At 46.7% G+C, this 19,224-nt stretch overlaps 1 protein-coding gene across 1 annotated transcript in view; it reads left to right on the top strand.

Annotated features, from left to right (window-relative positions):
- The window catches only part of GRIK2 (glutamate ionotropic receptor kainate type subunit 2), a 2,093,351-nt gene that overhangs the window by 1,329,762 nt on the left and 744,365 nt on the right, over positions 1-19,224 (top strand). Inside the window, exon 11 of the mRNA XM_069606522.1 lies at positions 6,045-6,268. Coding sequence (XP_069462623.1) covers positions 6,045-6,268 — 224 coding nt within the window. The remainder of the gene's footprint in view (positions 1-6,044; positions 6,269-19,224) is intronic.

Raw genomic sequence — 19,224 nt, 5'->3', positions numbered from 1 at the left:
AGCCTCTCTGCTACAAATTCTGGAGTTAATTTCTGCTACAGGTTCTGGAGATTGATGGATTTGAAGTCTGGATCTCTGGATGTGAAGTTGTCGGTCAGCATGCTCCGCAGCAAATGGAATTGAATGTCTCTACCTGTCCCAGCAGTCTCTTTTTATGTGTTTTGGAAAGTGGGTGTGTGCGTTGGTCATAACTAAACCTGCCCCTCTCACTTATCATTGGACAATTCCTCCTCTCTCCCTTGATTGGGGGAAGGAAATGTGAGTCAGAGTGATGCTGTAGGTTTTATGGTCAGAGGAACCTCCACTTGTCAGATTGCACACAAATCTATTTCTGACCCAAATGCATATGTATCTATGTACCATTTTTCTAATATTATAGGTCCAGTTAACATATTTTCTGTAGCACCAAACCATCCGATCCCTGTTTTTCTACGATGTTGTGTCCACTGATGACAGAATTCTCCCCTTTTCATCCAGATAACGACCTCTAAACCTTTCCAGATTTTACACACATGTGCACCAGGGATATGGGTTACAGATGATAAAGTGTGAGGTTTTTAACATGCATACATTTGGAGTGAGTCCCTATTTTCCGCTAGCAACCCCCAGAATACACCACAGGGTCCAAACGCCTCTTAAAATGTGCATCGAAAAATCACAAAAATAATGATATTACTTATATAATTCTGACAAGTCCGCACTATGAGTTATCTATCTTTTTAAAATTATGCTCTGGTCAAAAAGGGGTGTGGCTTCCCACATCACAGGGTGGAATAACTGGTTTATTCACTTCCCCCAAGCCAGCTTGTTCACAGAGGCACAGCTGCCCCCCAGTTTCTCCCAAGAGGATGCTATTTTATGACGCCCCCAATATAACATTTGCCTGAGTCAAGGAAGTTGCATTGTTCTGTCCATTCCAGTTCCCAGGTGCTCCACCCCTAATCTAACCAGAGAGGTGAACTCCTTTTGGCAAGGGGCAGCAGGATGCAGCTAGGCCTGGGAAGAGTGGCTGTTGATCCAGTTTCAACTCCTGTCGGGGGTAGTTGTCAGGCAGAATCCAGTTTCATTAAGCCAGGTTTCAGCTAAATGTCACTTTAGTTCCCAGTTTAAATCAAAACATACAATTTTTACATGTACATTAAATAATTACTTCCTTCAAGCCATTTCAGAATATAGTTTTACATTGTATCCACCTCTTAGCAAGTTTTTCCTTGGCCTGGTTTTGGTTCCTCTGTTCAGTTTTACACAAAAGTCTGGTGGTTTTAAAACGCCGGCTTTCTGATAGTGGTGAGTACCGGTATTGCAACCATTTTTGGGATTAAGAAAATGAATTCCCCACAGTTCTGGGTTGCTTTTGGCAATCAGCATTGCCATTCCTAATGGTTTCAGGCTACTGTGTGTGTAGCCCAATGGTGGTTTTAGGCAGTGCCCTCCTGTGCTCACATCATAGGCAAAAATCGGTGGTAGTCTATTCTTCATGTTTTCCCTGTGAACTCTCTGGGGAGTTCTGGCCATCATGATGTTTTCCATGCCAGTACTGCACAGTTTTATGGTAGGGCTTGGATGCATGGGTAAAAACATCCCACAGCTCGGATCGCGTTCGCTTTCTTTTAGCCTAAGTGTTTTTTTTTTTTTGGAAGGTGCCGGGCTGGGGGGCAAGATGGCCTAACCTGCTGCTGGTCTCCATGTGTCTGTGGCTGGGGTGCAGGGGGACTAGTTCCCTTCTGTTGCCGGTGGCCTTAGAGGCCAATCACAGACCTGGTGGGCGGGAAGGAGGGAGGAGGGAGCGGGGGAACAAGGAAGAAGCAAGCGGTGCGCTCGTAGCGCGTTCGCTTTCTTTTGGCCTAAGTGGGGTTTTTTTTTTTGGAAGGTGCCGGGCTGGGATGCAGATGGCCTCACCTACTGCTGGTCTCCGTGCGTCTGTGGCTGGGGTGCAGGGGGACTAGTTCCCTTCTGTTGCTGGTGGCCTTAGAGGCCAATCACAGACCTGGTGGGCGGGAAGGAGGGAAGAGGGAGCGGGGGAACAAGGAAGAAGCAAGCGGTGCGGTCGGAGTGCATTCGCTTTCTTTTGGCCTAAGTGTTTTTTTTTTTTTTTGGAAGGTGCCGGGCTGGGGGGCAAGATGGCCTCACCTGCCGCTTTTCTCTGTGCGTCTGTGACTGGGGTGCAGGGGGACTAGTTCCCTTCTGTTGCCGGTGGCCTTAGAGGCCAATCACAGACCTGGTGGGCGGGAAGGAGGGAGCGGGGGAACAAGGAAGAAGCAAGCGGTGCCCTCGTAGAGCGTTCGCTTTCTTTTGGCCCAAGTGGGTTTTTTTTTTTTGGAAGGTGCCGGGCTGGGGGGCAAGATGGCCTTACCTGCTAATGGTCTCTGTGCGTCTGTGACTGGGGTGCAGGGGGACAAGTTCCCTTCTGTTGCTGGTGGCCTTAGAGGCCAATCACAGACCTGGTGGGCGGGAAGGAGGGAAGAGGGAGCGGGGGAACAAGGAAGAAGCAAGAGGTGCGGTCGGAGCGCATTCGCTTTCTTTTGGCCTAAGTGTTTTTTTTTTTTTGGAAGGTGCCGGGCTGGTGGGCAAGATGGCCTCACCTGCCGCTGGTCTCTGTGCGTCTGTGACTGGGGTGCAGGGGGACAAGTTCCCTTCTATTGCCGGTGGCCTTAGAGGCCAATCACAGACCTGGTGGGCGGGGAGGAGGGAGGTGGGAGCGGGGGAATTAGGAAGAAGCAAGCAGTGCGCTCGTAGCGCATCCGCTTTCTTTTGGCCTAAGTGTTTTTTTTTCTTGGAAGGTGCCGGGCTGGGGGGCAAGATGGCCTTACCTGCTGCTGGTCTCCATGCGTCTGTGGCTGGGGTGCAGGGGGACTAGTTCCCTTCTGTTGCCGGTGGCCTTAGAGGCCAATCACAGACCTGGTGGGCGGGAAGGAGGGAGGAGGGAGCGGGGGAGCAAGGAAGAAGCAAGTGGTGCGCTCGGAGCGCGTTCGCTTTCTTTTGGCCTAAGTGGGGTTTTTTTTTTGGAAGGTGCCGGGCTGGGGGGCAGATGGCCTCACCTACTGCTGGTCTCCGTGCGTCTGTGGCTGGGGTGCAGGGGGACAAGTTCCCTTCTGTTGCTGGTGGCCTTAGAGGCCAATCACAGACCTGTTGGGCGGGAAGGAGGGAAGAGGGAGCGGGGGAACAAGGAAGAAGCAAGAGGTGCGGTCGGAGCGCATTCGCTTTCTTTTGGCCTAAGTGTTTTTTTTTTTTTGGAAGGTGCCGGGCTGGGGGGCAAGATGGCCTCACCTGCTGCTGGTCTCCGTGCGTCTGTGGCTGAGGTGCAGGGGGACTAGTTCCCTGATGTTGCCGGTGGCCTTAGAGGCCAATGACAGACCTGGTGGGCGGGAAGGAGGGAGGAGGGAGCGGGGGAAAAAGGAAGAAGCAAGAGGTGCGCTCGGAGCGCATTCGCTTTATTTTGGCCTAAGTGTTTTTTTTTGGAAGGTGCCAAGCTGGGGGGCAAGATGGCATCACCTGCTGCTGGTCTCGGTGCGTCTGTTACTGGGGTGCAGGGGGACTAGTTCCCTTCCGTTGCCGGTGGCCTTAGAGGCCAATCACAGACCTGGTGGGCGGGAAGGAGGGAGGAGGGAGCAGGGGAAAAAGGAAGAAGCAAGAGGTGCGCTCGGAGCGCGTTCGCTTTATTTTGGCCTAAGTGTTTTCTTTTTTTGGAAGGTGCCGGGCTGGGGAGCAAGATGGCCTCACCTGCTGCTGGTCTCCGCGCGTCTGTGACTGGGTGCAGGGGGACTAGTTCCCTTCCGTTGCCGGTGGCCTTAGAGGCCAATCACAGACCTGGTGGGTGGGAAGGAGGGAGTGGGGGAACAAGGAAGAAGCAAGCAGTGCGCTCAGAGTGCGTTCGATTTCTTTTGGCCTAAGTGGGTTTTTTTTCTGGAAGGTGCCGGGCTGGGGGGCAAGATGGCCTCACCTGCTGCTGGTATCCGTGTGTCTGTGCCTGGGATGCAGGGGGACTATTTCCCTTCTGTTGCCGGTGGCCTTAGAGGCCAATCACAGACCTGGTGGGCAGGGAAGGAGGGAGGAGGGAGCGGGGGAACAAGGAAGAAGCAAGCGGTGCGCTCAGAGTGCGTTCGATTTCTTTTGGCCTAAGCGGGGTTTTTTTCTGGAAGGTGCCGGGCTGGGGGGCAAGATGGCCTCACCTGCTGCTGGTATCCGTGTGTCTGTGGCTGGGGTGCAGGGGGACTAGTTCCCTTCTGTTGCCGGTGGCCTTAGAGGCCAATCACAGACCTGGTGGGCAGGGAAGGAGGGAGGAGGGAGCGGGGGAACAAGGAAGAAGCAAGTGGTGCGGTCGGAGCGCGTTCGCTTTCTTTTGGCCTAAGTGTTTTTTTTTTTTGGAAGGTGCCGGCTGGGGGGCAAGATGGCCTCACCTGCCGCTGGTCTCCGTGCGTCTCTGACTGGGGTGCAGGGGGACTAGTTCCCTTCTGTTGCCGGTGGCCTTAGAGGCCAATCACATACCTGGTGGGCGGGACGGAGGGAGCGGGGGAACAAGGAAGAAGCAAGCGGTGCGCTCGTAGCGCATTAGCTTTCTTTTGGCCTAAGTGTTTTTTTTTTTTTTGGAAGGTGCCGGGCTGGGGGGCAAGATGTCCTCACCTGCTGCTGGTCTCCGTGCGTCTGTGGCTGGGGTGCAGGGGGACTAGTTCCCTTCTGTTGCCGGTGGCCTTAGAAGCCAATCACAGACCTGGTGGGCGGGAAGGAGGGAGGAGAGAGTGGGGGAACAAGGAAGAAGCAAGTGGTGCGCTCGGAGCGCGTTCGCGTTCTTTTGGCCTAAGTGTTTTTTTTTTTGGAAGGTGCCCGGCTGGGGGGCAAGATGTCCTCACCTGCTGCTGGTCTCTGTGCGTCTGTGGCTGGGGTGCAGGGGGACTAGTTCCCTTCTGTTGCCGGTGGCCTTAGAGGCCAATCACAGACCTGGTGGGCGGGAAGGAGGGAGGAGGGAGCGGGGGAACAAGGAAGAAGCAAGCCGTGCGCTCGGAGCGCGTTCGCTTTCTTTTGGCCTAAGTGTTTTTTTTTTGGAAGGTGCCGGGCTGGGGGGCAAGATGTCCTCACCTGCTGCTGGTCTCCGTGCGTCTGTGGCTGGGGTGCCGGGAGACTAGTTCCCTTCTGTTGCCTCTGGCCTTAGAGGCCAATCACAGACCTGGTGGGCGGGAAGGAGGGAGGAGGGAGCGGGGGAACAATGAAGAAGCAAGAGGTGTGCTCGGAGCGCGTTTGCTTTCTTTTGGCCTAAGTGGGGGTTTTTTTTGGAAGGTGCCGGGCTGGGGGGCAAGATGGCCTCACCTGCTGCTGGTCTCCGTGTGTCTGTTTGCACAATCCCCCTACCCACTTGTCAAGATCAGCTCTCCTTATGAGGCGCTGTGGAGTCCAGGGGACAGGGCTGGTATTTCTTTTTACTGGATATCTATCATAGATGTCCAGTCAAACATTCCATGCTTTCCTCCTTGGCCCCCCAGCACCAATTGCAAACTGTTTGACTTTTTACTCATTTTTTTTTAAAGTATGTTCTAATATGCAACATTTTAACTGTGGTGGGAACAGGATGGGCGGGAGCACTGGGATAGTGGTGTGAGCATGGTGGGGAGAGCCCAGGGACTGGGTAGGTGGGGAGCCCAGGGACTATTCTGGGAGTAGGGTGTGATGATGGTGCGCAATAGTTCATACCCTGTCAATTTGGCATGTTTGGGGGGCCTGACCTGCCCAAATTTTGCTCAGAGGGGGTCCATGCCGAAAGAGCTTGAAGACCACTGCTCTAGTGCGACTTTCAAATCTCATGGGGCCTTATTCAGAAAGCATTTTTCAATGGGGTTCCCCACTAAGAAACAGTTTGTGAGTCAAGCCCATTTTATAGAAAAACGATCTTATTGTAAACGTGATGTAAACAATACTGTTTGTTCTTATTGTGAATGAAGACTCTGACTTATTCCGTTGCAGGCATTTTTTGTGTGTGAATGTAATCACCTGCTTGCAGCAACTTTTCCTGATGCACCCTCTCCTTTGTCTTCTCTTTTTGTTTCACTCTACAGAAAGCTGACCTCGCCATCGCACCTCTTGCCATCACCTATGTTCGGGAGAAGGTCATCGATTTTTCAAAACCCTTCATGACCCTGGGAATAAGTATTTTGTACCGCAAGCCCAATGGTACAAACCCCGGCGTCTTCTCCTTCCTGAATCCTCTCTCCCCTGATATCTGGATGTATATTCTGCTGGCTTACTTGGGTGTCAGTTGTGTGCTCTTTGTCATAGCCAGGTAACATGTCCACTTTTGTGATTTTTTTGGCAATTGTTATCTCACTTTCATCAACTAATAATTGTCAAAAGTCACAACTTTTTTTTCCTTATCCTTGCTTCATACATGTGGTGTTTTAGGTACAGATCAAAGTTTGGGCTCTCACCGACAATTGTTCAGTGTTATTGATGCCTTGTTGGGACTGCAGCATGCTGGTTTTGTCACGACATGTCATAGTCGCCCAAACATGCATTAAGAAACTCAATAATAGATAAGGAAGCACATATATATATATAAACACATATTTTATTATAAGGCGTTGATTCGCCCCACACTAAACTCCCAGAAGCAACGACTTGATGGCTACGCCAATGACGAACTGGGCAGGATGAATGCAGCCTCTTAACTGTGTAGGCAAATATGGTCCAAGCACTACCTCCATAAGAGGCGGCATTCAGTTGGTGTCATTGGAATGCCAAGTGTGGTAGAAATGTCACGTTTTCCATCAGGTTCAAGTACATCATCCTTTCCAGTCCTGTTGTGTGTAATCTGGTATGTATAGTATGTTCATCCATTATAAATCCAGGACCAGATGACCTGGAATGCAGATGAAAAAAAACCTGGACTGGATTATCTACTGAGACCTGTCGCTGGACGACAAACAATTTCTCAGGGAGGGACCTGCCCTGCGAACTAGGACCTTGAAACGCACTTTACTTTAGCAGAAGGTTCTATCTATAGCAACTGCGCATGTTCCCTTTGGGTGCAGAATGATGAGAATGCGTATACTTCTGCCTGGCTCTGCCTTCCGGCTTCACAGGGTAGATAGCGGTAACCCACACTGTTGGTGGCTGCCATGGAGGATTCCCCTTCTGGAGGAAAATCCATCCACTTTTCTGGTCTCACAGAAGCATTCTAAAATGATCAGATGATCATATAAGAAGGTCAAGGAAGACACTCTGAATGGAAGAAACACCTTTCTTTTCTGTTTAGTGCTTTCTACTTTTGACGGCCAATCATATGTCTTTTGGAAAAGAAAGCGACCTGGCCAGGTACCTTTCGAGCCATCTTCTCAAAATGACTGCAAGTTCTCAAAATGGCTGTTTCTGCCACATTGCCTGGTCTTCTCCCATGCACTGACAGCCAGAAGGGAGTTTTCCTCAGTAGAGGCCAAGGTTGTAAGAAAAAGGGTTATGGGCTGGTTAGTACCAGTGACATCAGATCCCTGCTGCTATCACTGAGTGCAGTTCCTACTAGGTAATTTCCTTGTGAACTGTCTGTCTCCTAGGAACCAAGAACTCTGTTGTCAGCACTATTCCAAATGCTTAAGCATGTGGCACTAGAAACCTACAGACGATATCCATTTTTATAGAAGAGTCTGCCTGGGTATGAAGTGCAATACATCATACAGTGTAATTACTTTATAGAGAGTGCCACTTGAGATGAGGGCTGTGATTAATCTTTTTATCATTCGGCTATAGAGACAAATATCAATCACGCAAGTGCGCTTGAGAGAGACAAAGGACAGGGCGAAAGAAACATGGGGGCTAGAGGAGAGAAAGAGAGAGAGTAACTGGATCGCTAATAGAAACGAGAGAGGGTTGCAGAAAAACAGAGAAAGGAAGGAAGGACTACTGTGTGTGAGAAAGAGGTTTGAGGTCGAAGTGTAGACACAACAGAGAGCTCTTGAGAGAGATGCCTCCATTTTGAAAGGAAAGTTGGGGTTTTCACATATCCTCACCACACCAGGAAGGGGGGGGGGGCTGAGGAGTGCATTAGTGAATGCCAGTAGATGTCACAGTACACGCTGTCTGCTGAGGAGCCGTAAAGACCATCATTCGCAATGAATGCTCGACAATGGAAATTTAAAACGAAAATGCTTGTCGGCCATGGATGCCTGGAAAGTCATAGTTCTTCTCTCACAGAACAACGTGTTGAATGTTTTCAGTTGCCTTCCATTTCGCTCACAGCTTTTCATCATCACTGTGCCGCCATCTCTCTCTTCACCTCACCTCACTCATTGGACGCCCCTCTGCACAATGATAAGGCTGAACTGCCCCCCCCCCAAATGCCCCTGGCAGACATTGCAATGTGTTTTTCCGTCTTCCACTGGCTAGTAATTGGCCCCCGTCTGTGCATTTACAGGAGTGCGGCCTGGCACCTCACCTCGGGACGCGAGCCCCAGCTGTGACTGCGTAAAAACCATAGAGCAGGAGCCTGCGCGATAAATGGCTGCCTTGCAGGAGTGTTGTCACAAAGGCATCACTAGCAAACCTGTGCAGCCCTGCAAGCTGTGCGCCATTATTCCAGGGCGCACCACGCTCACACGAGAAAGGGCTTTTTAATCCACTCCACTGCCTCCCAGTTGTGTTCCGCTTCGCATTTAGCACTTATTGCAGACTAATTATTATTGGCTTAAAATACATAGAGTCCTTTGTTGGTAGTCTTGTAGGGAAGCGGCGGGCAACCGTACATTATTGCTACTTCAATAGAAACTCAAGTACCCATACATCGTTGGGCATGAACGCGCATGGATTGTAGGAAGGGTGAAGCTGTCTGGCCTAAAAAGGATGTGTGATATGTGCTGCAAATAAACTCTATTCTGTTTTACTGTATGTGGGCCTGGTGCAACATCGTCAACAGAGACAATGGGCCTCATTACAACCCTGGCGGGACACAGGCATGGCTGCCGCCGGAGTTGCCCATTCCTGGGTGCTGGAAAAAATTCTTCCCCGTTCCCATTTGAGCCCCTGCGAATGGGGAAGCCGGATGCACAAGAACTGTTATAAACAGTGCCTGTGCATCCGACATGCTGTGCTCGCGGGTGCCTTTCACAGGTCAGACCGGGCGGAATGAAAGGCACCCGCGAGCACAACTCATGCCGGTCCGGATACAACGGTACCGGCAAGCTTACCTGTACCATTGTATCCACACAGGCAAACTCGTAATGATGCCCAATGTCAGAAGTTTGAGGGTGGGCCCTCAATCATGTCCTATGGAAATTGGGAAGTAACTATGCACGCTGGTGCTCAAGTGGTTAAGATGCTAGAAACTCTGCAGGGTTCAGGGGTGAGCGCCGGAGAATAAAATGTCAATCATGAACTGGTCGGAACTAATATAGATGTATCACCCACTAACGTGTGGTATGCCGGCTGCAGCCTGCACTTTGTTCCTGGAATGCAGACTAAAATCTGATTTGCAGCCCAATTCCTAAGCCAGCCCTAAGTCTGAAGAACCTCTTGAGCGCACTGCCTCCAACACCCACTTCACTCCTGCCCCTCTGGTGCCCCACCCCATTGAATGCTCCCCCCATTTCTCCTAGTGTACGCTTACCATTAGTTTTGGACAATAATCCCTTGCCTCACTCTTCTTAGCAGGTCAACATCTCTTCATCCGGCATCACTTGTGCCCCTCTCTGTCCGGGTCTTTTCCGCATGGCATTCTTCAGCGAGACATAGAAAGGGGACTTTTTTGTGGCTCCCTGGATTTTGTTGGCAGACATCCTTTGGCAGCCTTTTGTTAATGTTCCCAGACCAGGAACATGTCCTTATTTTCAACATACTGTCTTATGAGAGCAGCCACATTTCCCTGTATAAGAGCATGCCACCTGGTGAGCCTGCACAGATTCTGATAGACCGAGAGCCGCAAGTCAGCTACCAGCTGATAAATGCCCTTATTCCTTGTTAACGACCATTGATGCAGTGTGACCAATCACTCATGGGGCAGCCATGCATTGATTGACCCATGTAGCCCACAGCTGAAGTCTGTAAGGTCTAATTCCATGCACATTCCGTGATTTATAGGCAGATCTGCACACAAGACCTGTACAAAGGAGGGGCATCTAATGGGCTTCGCTGCAGGGCTCAAGTCGAGGGTACACATGGGTGGACGGAGTCCCCCACTTTCTTCAGCGGGCACCTTGATATGCTAATTTCTGGTTATGCTTCATTCAATAGGTCTGTTAAAGAGTCCCCCCATTTATTTTTAGGACGTGACCCCTGCTTTTCCGGCTCTGTTGTAAGACCTGCAGTGATTATTTAAACATTCCCCCATTGAGGATAGAATTATTTTATTTTTTTAAACATGAAGACTGTAGAAGCAAAGCTGTGATATGGGTCATATCCCAGCCCTTAAAAGTAGCAATTAGCCGAGCCCCAAGTCGAGGGTAGACGCGGGTGGACAGAGTCCCCCACTTTTTAAGAGAGGGCACCTTGATATACTAATTTCTGGTGACACCTCATTCAATTGGTATGCTATTCATTCCCCGCATTTCTTTTTAGGACATGACGCCTACAATTAGCATCATCCCACAATACTAATTTTCTACTATTTATGCTCAATCAAGGCTTTTTTTGGGCAGCCTAGCATTCACTCCCATTTCTGAAAATCGGACACGCTCACCAACAGCAACCAGGTACCAAACATATGCGTTTGCAAGTATTATTGTCAGAAATATGTCTGAAGATGGCATTGTCTGTGACGTGCACACCATGACTGCACAGTCACTCCAGGAGGAAAGCTATGCCTTCGGTCTTTGGAAAGCAGCTTTGACGCTCTCTCACCCGTGCGGTGCGACCGCGCTTCCTTTTCCCTCCTATACAAAAGGTTAATAAGAAATCCCTGGAACTGGTCAGAAGCCAACTGAAAGCAGTCCTCTTTACAGAAACCTATACAGAGCGCACGTTTGATTGAGCACGCAGCATGCAGCATGGTCCCAGGTCCCAGCGCGCTCTGAAGTGGCACAACAGACATCGTTATGTTGCTCCGCTGAACCCAGTTACCATAGCAACAAACACCAGTCGCAGGCCAATCTTAGTCAATGGGGGGGATACAGTGTGTGCACATGCCTGATCATCCATGGGAGATAGCAGGAGGAGATAAAGAGTTTCATTCACAAAGACATTACGAGGTGCAAGTCTGACTTACCCTTGACTTACACCTGGAGAGGGCAATTCGAATCACAAAAGAGGTTACCCTGAGGAACTCTGACTTACGCCTGACTACATCGGACTTCTTTTGTGAATTTAAGAGCCCTCTCAGGTGCAAGTGAAGGGTAGGTCAGACCTACTCCTAATAATGTCCTTGTGAATTCAGCCCTAGTTACTAAAAATGGTTAATGATGGGAAGTTTTGACATCAATATAGGTGCAGCTTAATTTGGTGCTTTTGAGAGTCTAAGATTGTATATCTAAATTTATTTAAAAATCAGTTGATCCAAACATGTTTTTTTTAAAAAAACAGATGTCTTAAACACACACGAAAAACGAACCTTTGAAAGAGTAGAATAATAACTTTTAAAGCATAGAATTCCATTTCCGCAGGCCTCATAGGGCTCTAGCACAAACATACAATCATTTAGTTTACGCGCGCTTTCCTTCCATGCTGGCTAAGGATGTTTTATTCACGTTTCTAAGGCACCAGCAAAGACAAACCTATGCAGAAGTTTGAAGATAAAAGAAAAAAAATGTTTTAACTTTGTGCCCTGCTGGGTAGCAGTCCCTACCTTTGTCAACAGCAATGACATCTGTAAAGAGCGAGAGACGTGCCCACTGCCAAGACATTTTGCATTCATTTATTTTATGTACAATTACGACACGGCTGGCTCTACCCAGAGGGTCTCGAGTGCCTTACAAGGTTCACGGTTTAAATAGGTGGGAGATGAAGCAGACGTTGCAGAATGTTTTCAGGAAAGGATGGAAATGTTAGGGTAGACACGTGGTATCAGGGAACGCGGAGGAGCAGGGTTATGCGTGGGAAAACAGTTATGTTTTGAGGTTCTTTATGAAAATGGAGGTGGAAGGTGCATCGTGAAGAGGTCGGGAGTTCCATGTGCTGGGTGCCCAGTGAGTAAATGCTTGCTTTTTTGTGCATTATTTGTATTTGCATTTCCTTTATTTGTGGAGCGCGCCAGGCCAGCAGGCACCCGGGCGCATAGTCTTACATATTACAGTTACACTTACAGTTACACGTCAATATAAGTCAACTAGCTAAACCTGTTTACAGAAAAGTACAGATATGAGCCAAATTCGCAAAATGTCAGCATAAATTAAGGCAGTTCAGTAATATACAGTGAGACAAAGCGACCTTAATTATATTGGCATCAGGCCCTACATTGGGTGAGTCCCATATTCTTTTTGCAGTTTGAATCTGGGCAGAGCGAGACTGTGTATTTGGGCAGATGTCATAGGACGTGTGGAAGTGTGGAGAGTTAGGCATTAGTTTGCAGAGTGTGTAAGAAATGCCAATCTGCTTGTCTGGTGTTTGTGTGGGTGATAGGTTTGGATTTGTTGTGAATGTAAGATGAGGGTTTGGTGGTGGATGGCTTTGAAAACAATTCAGAGTCCTTTGAATGCAATTCTTTGAAGTTGGGGGGCCACAGGAGCTGGGCAAGAGCTGGGGTGATAAGATGTATTTTCGTTTTGGTAGGTGGAGGATGAGTCTAGCTGCTTCATTGTGTATGGCTTGTGGGTGAGGTAAGGGTGCTGCTGGGAAGTCCAATGTGGAGAGCATTGCCAAAGTACTGTTTAGACAGAACCACCAGTGCTTGGACTGTGGTGTGGATGTCATCTGGAGGATGGATGTGTCCGGTCTTTTGTAGGAGATGTAGTTGTAGATTGCATGTTTTGGTGACCTAACTTATGTGGTGTGTAGGTGGGAGTGATGGTGAATCCAAGGGATTTGACAAGTGTGGAGAGGGATATGTGTGATGCATCCATGGTGGGTTCTTTGGACCAGGAGGTGAGCGCGGATCTGTTTTTTTGGCGGCGGATGCGAAAGTGTTCCATTTTAGAAGGGTTGAGGAATTGGGTGGTCACCCAGATGGTGATGGTGGAGAGACATCTTTCGAAGATGTGTAGTTGTGAGGGGGAAGCTATTTGGAAGTATGTGAGTGTGTCATCTGTGTATTGGTGAAAATATGTTGTGTTTGCTAAATGTATTTCCAATGGGTTCCACATATATGTTGAAGATGAGTAGAGACTTGGAGGAGCCTTGCAGAACCCTGATCTTGGTGGGGTCAGATCGTCATATACAAAATCTAGCATAAGGTTGTGCGCTAGGATCTCCACATTATAGCTGATCACTTCCCACTCAATGAAATACAATCCTAAAACCTAAGAGTGACATGGTCACACAGGTCTAACAACCTCTCTGCACCCCCTACTCAGATCAAAAATGTTACATGAAGACAACGTGTGTCCTGTCAATAATGAAGGTGGTGAACCAGTCGAGGACGATACCAGAGAGTTTCACCCTGTGGGATAGGATGTTGAGTAGGCTGGTGTGTCTGATGGTGTCGAAGACTGCAGATAGGTTAGGAAGTATGGCAGAGTGGTCCAGGGGTATGAGTAGTACTGTGTGTCCTTTGTCAGTGATGTTGTGGTGGTCACCGAGGATATGCAATGTAGTCTTCTCAGTGCTGCGTCCAGGTCTAAAGCCAGATTGGAAGGGGTTGACAAGGTACTTTGTAGTCATGTATACTTGCAGTTGCGTAGTGATGAAGCATTCCATGATTCAGATAAGGTATGGCAGGATAGTGATGGGGTGATAATGTTCGGGGGGTGAGGGATTTAGAGATGTTTTGTTGAGGAGGGGTAATATTTGTCCAGTTTTGAGGGCATTGGGGATGGTATCATATAAGAGACAAGAGTTGTCAATGTTGAGCCAGTGGTGAGTGAGGTTGGTGATGTAATTGGAAGCACCTTGAGGTGGGTACACATCATTCAGGAATTGTGCAGGTTTTTTGGTAGTAGCGGTGATGAGGGTATCTGTGAAAGGCAGGTGAAAGAGAAGACACAACAATGAGAGGAAGCTATTTCCCCTCACGCTTATCCCGCTGACGCTGGCAATGTAGAGGGCATGCCTGGATCCGTTATAACCTTATCTTTCTGGTTACTTAATTACGTTGATTGTATATTTTGTTTTTGTACACAACAAGAACTAGGCATCATCAGGCATTAGTGCACTATGTAATATCACTGAAACACAAACTATAGCAATATCATGCTTAACCAAAAGAAAACGAATCCAATAAATTCATCTATCTCAGCACACATGCAGATGTGTCAGTCAAAGAGGGAGGTGAAAAGACACATATTTATGAACCAGATTTCTTGTTTCTTCTAAATACTCTATGCATTCAGATAGAAACCATACTGCCATAAAACAGTGCAACATCTGGCCCTCCAGATGTTTTACACTGCAAAACCCATCGGCCCTAGCCAGAATGCTCAATGGTGAGGGGTAATTAGGGATGTAGTCCAACACACCTGCAGACCCACTCGCTGCAGACCTCTGCCGTAGAATGTACTGCTCATTGTTCCCTTAGTGAAATCGTGAACATTCAGGGCAAGGCTGGTCTACCCTTCACTGAAGGGATTGCAGGCCCGTTCCTTCATGTGGATTTCCATGCAAACTGTATGGACATCCCCAACTCAAGAAGGCATATTTTTAAGGACAGGGTTTTTTGCAGCATGCGGGTGGGGGATTTTTGAGGCCAGGAAGAGTCTTTTGGAGATAATAATAACGTGCTATGTGCATGTCTGGCAGCACAAATGTATTCAAAATGGTTTCAAGCAAGTGGACGCTTCTTCCAATTTGTGATTCTTGACAAATATATTGAATTACATATATCAAAATGTTATTCTGATAGTTAATGAATGAAGTTAGTTCATAAATGTAAGTCTCTAAACTGAAACAAATGCATTTTGTTGAGAGCAAAATTAAATATCTTACATTTTCAGCATTTAAAATAATCTTTGGGGGCCGGTGTAGGCAGGTATTCCTTTTGGTAGTGGATTCTGTGGGTCTGATTAACAAAGTCTATTTCAATGCGATTTCCCCATTAGAAACACTTTGTGAATCCGGCCTAATATCTTTTAGTTGCTGGCGCAGATTATATCCCATATGGGAAACTGCATGCATTCAAAAGAAAGTGCAATGAATCTACGAAATTTGAAAATGCTCAAATATCAATACAAAGATAAGTAGACAGAAGGCAGGACATTTTGAATAAAGCTCAATTCAATCCCAGCAGAAAAATCCCACCAGGCTGTAGAATATCAAAAGGTGACCCCTTTACAGTTCAGCTGATCACCTCATGCCATGCAACTCCAGTATTCATAAGAGTCATACAAAATCCAAATGTTGATACCTTTTAATTGTTCTAACAAAATATCGTGCTAAAATGGTAGCTCTGTAAGCTGTCAAAGTCCCAGAGACCTCTTAATGATAGGATAGCTACAAGACAAATGGGAAACAAAAGAAAACACACACACAGAAGAGCTGGACATCACTTTCACATGGGGGAAAAAGACAAGGGGTTCTCCCACTTCAAACTCAATTGGCTGCAGGAAAAAAGTATGCCAGGAATGCAGCCTTACAAGGCCCCTTTATCTGAAGGGTCATACATTGAGCAGGCGTCTGTTCTTTTTTTTTCTCCAAACACTGAGAAGCATTTTCCCTCAATAGGAAGTTACATTTCAAGCATTTGTTTTGCAGTGTGTAATGTGTCCAAACATTTAAACATGTAGTGTCTAAAGAGTGGAACACACCAGAAAAAAAAGTAATGGTATTGTAGACAAATTTAAAATGTCATATGCAAAGGCACACCGGTTGAAAAAGAAAAGAATATGCTTTGTCACACCTTCCCTGCGCACTATGGTTTTTCACATCTACAGCGGTATACATTTTCCAACGTTGTAAACAGACTCAGGTTTTTCTAATTAGAAGTTGTATAAGCATATTCCTGGTAGTCACAGACACATTATTGCTTGCAGTGATTGTAATGCCCCACCTAAGAAAAACACGGTACCCATGTGCGGGGACAAAAATATTGTCAGAAGTTGCTGCACGTTTCTGTAGACTCCATGCTGTGCTATGGTGGTGAACCGGTTAACCTATGTTGCTTAAGCCTACTCGTATGCATATGGTGGAACTAATACAGAAATATTCCCTAAGGGTCCAAGGTGTTATGTCCAAATATCCTAGTTGTGCCTCATATTTGACAGTGTCTTAATCCCTCACATACAAAGTGGCAAATACAAACATACTTTACCACTCTTCCAATGGAGAAGTTTCCACTGTTTGCTGTGCCTGCCTCTTTTTTAATAATGGGTAGCAATCATTTCTGCTCAGACATCCAAAATGACCATACATGATGCCTGTGTCCTTAACAATTCAGGGATCTAGAAATTGTGTCTAAAAGTTGTATGTGAGATATAGTAGTGGCAGGTGATATTCGGGTACTGTCAATGTGATTGCCTTACAGGTCTCAGGCTCAAAGTAGGCCATAGTGTGACATAAATCCTGTGGCTATGTTGAGACCAGCGTTCTTCAGGTTGAGAATCTTCAAGTACTTGAGCTCCCATGTTCTTCTTTCTATTGTGTTTGAGAGGTCACCGTTCAGTACCATCAGTGACAGGTTATGCATTGTGCGCCCATCTTGTCTAAAGTGTTGACCTACAGGTGTTCCTGTTTTATGGTTCAAATTGGTGTGTCTGTGCAGGTTTATCTTTGATGTATTTCCTTGCAAGTATCCCCAACATACCTTCCTTGTGGCTATTTTTTGCATTGGAGGTATACCACATTGGAGGATTTCCAATTATATTTTCATTTTTTCTGTAATGTTTGGTTCTGTGGAATTTTTTGCAGCTAATTAATTGCATATGTCCTGGCAGATTTTGCATCTCCTAACCTTGCGCATGTATGATTCCTGTTGTCTCAGTTCTTGATCTGTTAGGCATGTGCTTCTGCGGTTCTATGTGATATTGCTGAATGTTAAAGGCTGCACACAAAAAGACCAATTTTTGTGGCCGATTGTTTGCAGCCTTCAATATTTGCCCAATATCACTTTTAACCTCCCTCTGCCCCGTCACCTCTTAAATGGGGTTAGTTCACGGCCCAAACCCACCATTATCCCTGCACCCTAACCCCATAACGATCCCTAAGCCCTCCCTCACTAACACATATACCAATACATATACCCCTTCTTCCCAGCCACCTTCCCACACTCCAAACACCACCCCTCAACATACCTGCAGACAAAGAAGCAGACACACACACACATACACACACACACACACACCTACCCCACTTCCATCTTCCTGTGCTCTTCTCCGCCACACGTGTCAGCCTCTGTTTGCAATCATGTGTGACAGTGGCATGACAGATTTACAAAGACCACTCTTTGCAGTCACACAGCCTTATTTCTAATTTGAGCTTTGAAATTGATGTTATTTTAAAACAACATTTATACTTAGTACTGCTTCTGGCGAGGGGCCCTGCAAGATTGTTTGGTTGTTTGTATTCAATTAAAGGGGTTTCTTTGAAGATGTCACTCAGCTCCTAATCTCTGTTAAATTGTGACTGTTGGTCCTTAACAATTGTATTCAGTTGTGTTAGCGCTGGAAAATATGTGATGACCAAGAGTATTCTCTCTAGGGTTTCCATGCCTATGTATTGAAGCAGGTCTTTTCTGGGCATTCTCAATGCCTGATCAAATTCCCTGTCAATTTGCCTGGCTGAGTGTCTTTTTTGCAAGAAAGGTGGCATGGAGTTTGGCAAGTTTGTTGTATATTGACTTTCTGTTGGAGCATACTGGCTGGTATCAGATGACCTGGCTGTAAATGATAGATTGTTTTGTGTGGTATGGATGAACACTTGTCTTCTGATGGTATTTGTTCCTGTCTGTTTCCCGTATAAGGCAGTTTGTAGGAGGCCATTGCTTCCAACATAAATTGTGGTGTCCTGGAAGTGCATGCTCACCATGCAGTATTCCACATTGAACTTAATGCAGCTGTGGAAGATATTTAGGGATTCATAAAATTATTACAGGGAATATTCGCCTTCTGTCCTAATCACGAAAATGTCATCGATGTAGCCCGTGTATGTTAGTGGCTTCTGGTATTGTTGTAAACACGCTGCTTGAGGTCTGCCATGAAAATGTTAGCATCCTGGAGAGCCATTTGTGTGTCCATGGCAGTTCGGATCTTCTGTAGGAAATGTCTTCCATTGAAGCATTGTGTGTAACTATGAACCTCATGAGATCCATTATGGCCCTATTTGGGAAGTGTGTCTGGGGCTGTGTTTTGCAGGATACTCTGGCATGCAGTTGTTCCTTCTTTGTGAGGAATGCTGGAATAAAGTGATGCAACACCCAATGTTGCCATTAGTGTACATGTTCTACCTCTTGAATCTTCCGGAGGAAATGTGTTGTGTCCTGTACAAAGCTGTCAGTGCCCATCACCAGAGGGTTTATGATTGATTCAATATGTCCAGATATGGCTTCAGATAGTGTATTGATATAAAACGTTCTTAAAACAAATCAACGTTCTCCTTCTTGACAATGATGTTGAAAATGTTCTTAGCAATAAACCATCCATTACCTTTAAAAAAGCAAAAATGTTCAAGGAAATTGGCAGTCCAAGCCACCGACTAAAACACAGCACATTAGGCAATGTCAACAAGACTAGATGACTCCCTGAGCCCTATAGAAGACATTTAAAATAAACATGTGAATAATGTATTTTCACTTTAACCAAACTCCTTTCTTTTAATTTTCAGAGACTTTAAAGTATATGCAACAGCTTCATTCACCAATTGCCAAATAAACTTTGCAATTTAGCTTACTCAATTTACTTTTCAAAAGCTGTATGTCCACAGCACAATCCGGACCTTAAGGAACACATTTTTTTAAAACATCTGTTCTTTGTGAACTAAAAATACAGTAAAACCTGTATCACCGCGTTGGGGGAACATCACCAAAATTAGCCTGATTCCTCACCCCTAACTCCATTGTGAAAGAGCCCCGTGGCTCAGACAGAGAGATGCAATCTTGGTGAGCAAAAGATAGTTGGTACATAGTTGAGCAGTTTTAGTAGATAGTTAGTTTTGTATACCATGGCAACCAAATTGTCCTACACCCGGCTTGATGTCGATTGCTGTACACTTATGGCATGTAAAATATGTTTGTGAATGGAA

The sequence above is a fragment of the Ambystoma mexicanum genome, chromosome 4p (genome assembly GCF_040938575.1).
Source record: "Ambystoma mexicanum isolate Mex_15411 chromosome 4p, UKY_AmexF1_1, whole genome shotgun sequence".
NCBI lineage: Eukaryota > Metazoa > Chordata > Amphibia > Caudata > Ambystomatidae > Ambystoma > Ambystoma mexicanum.
This window is presented reverse-complemented; position numbering and strand designations above follow the sequence as displayed.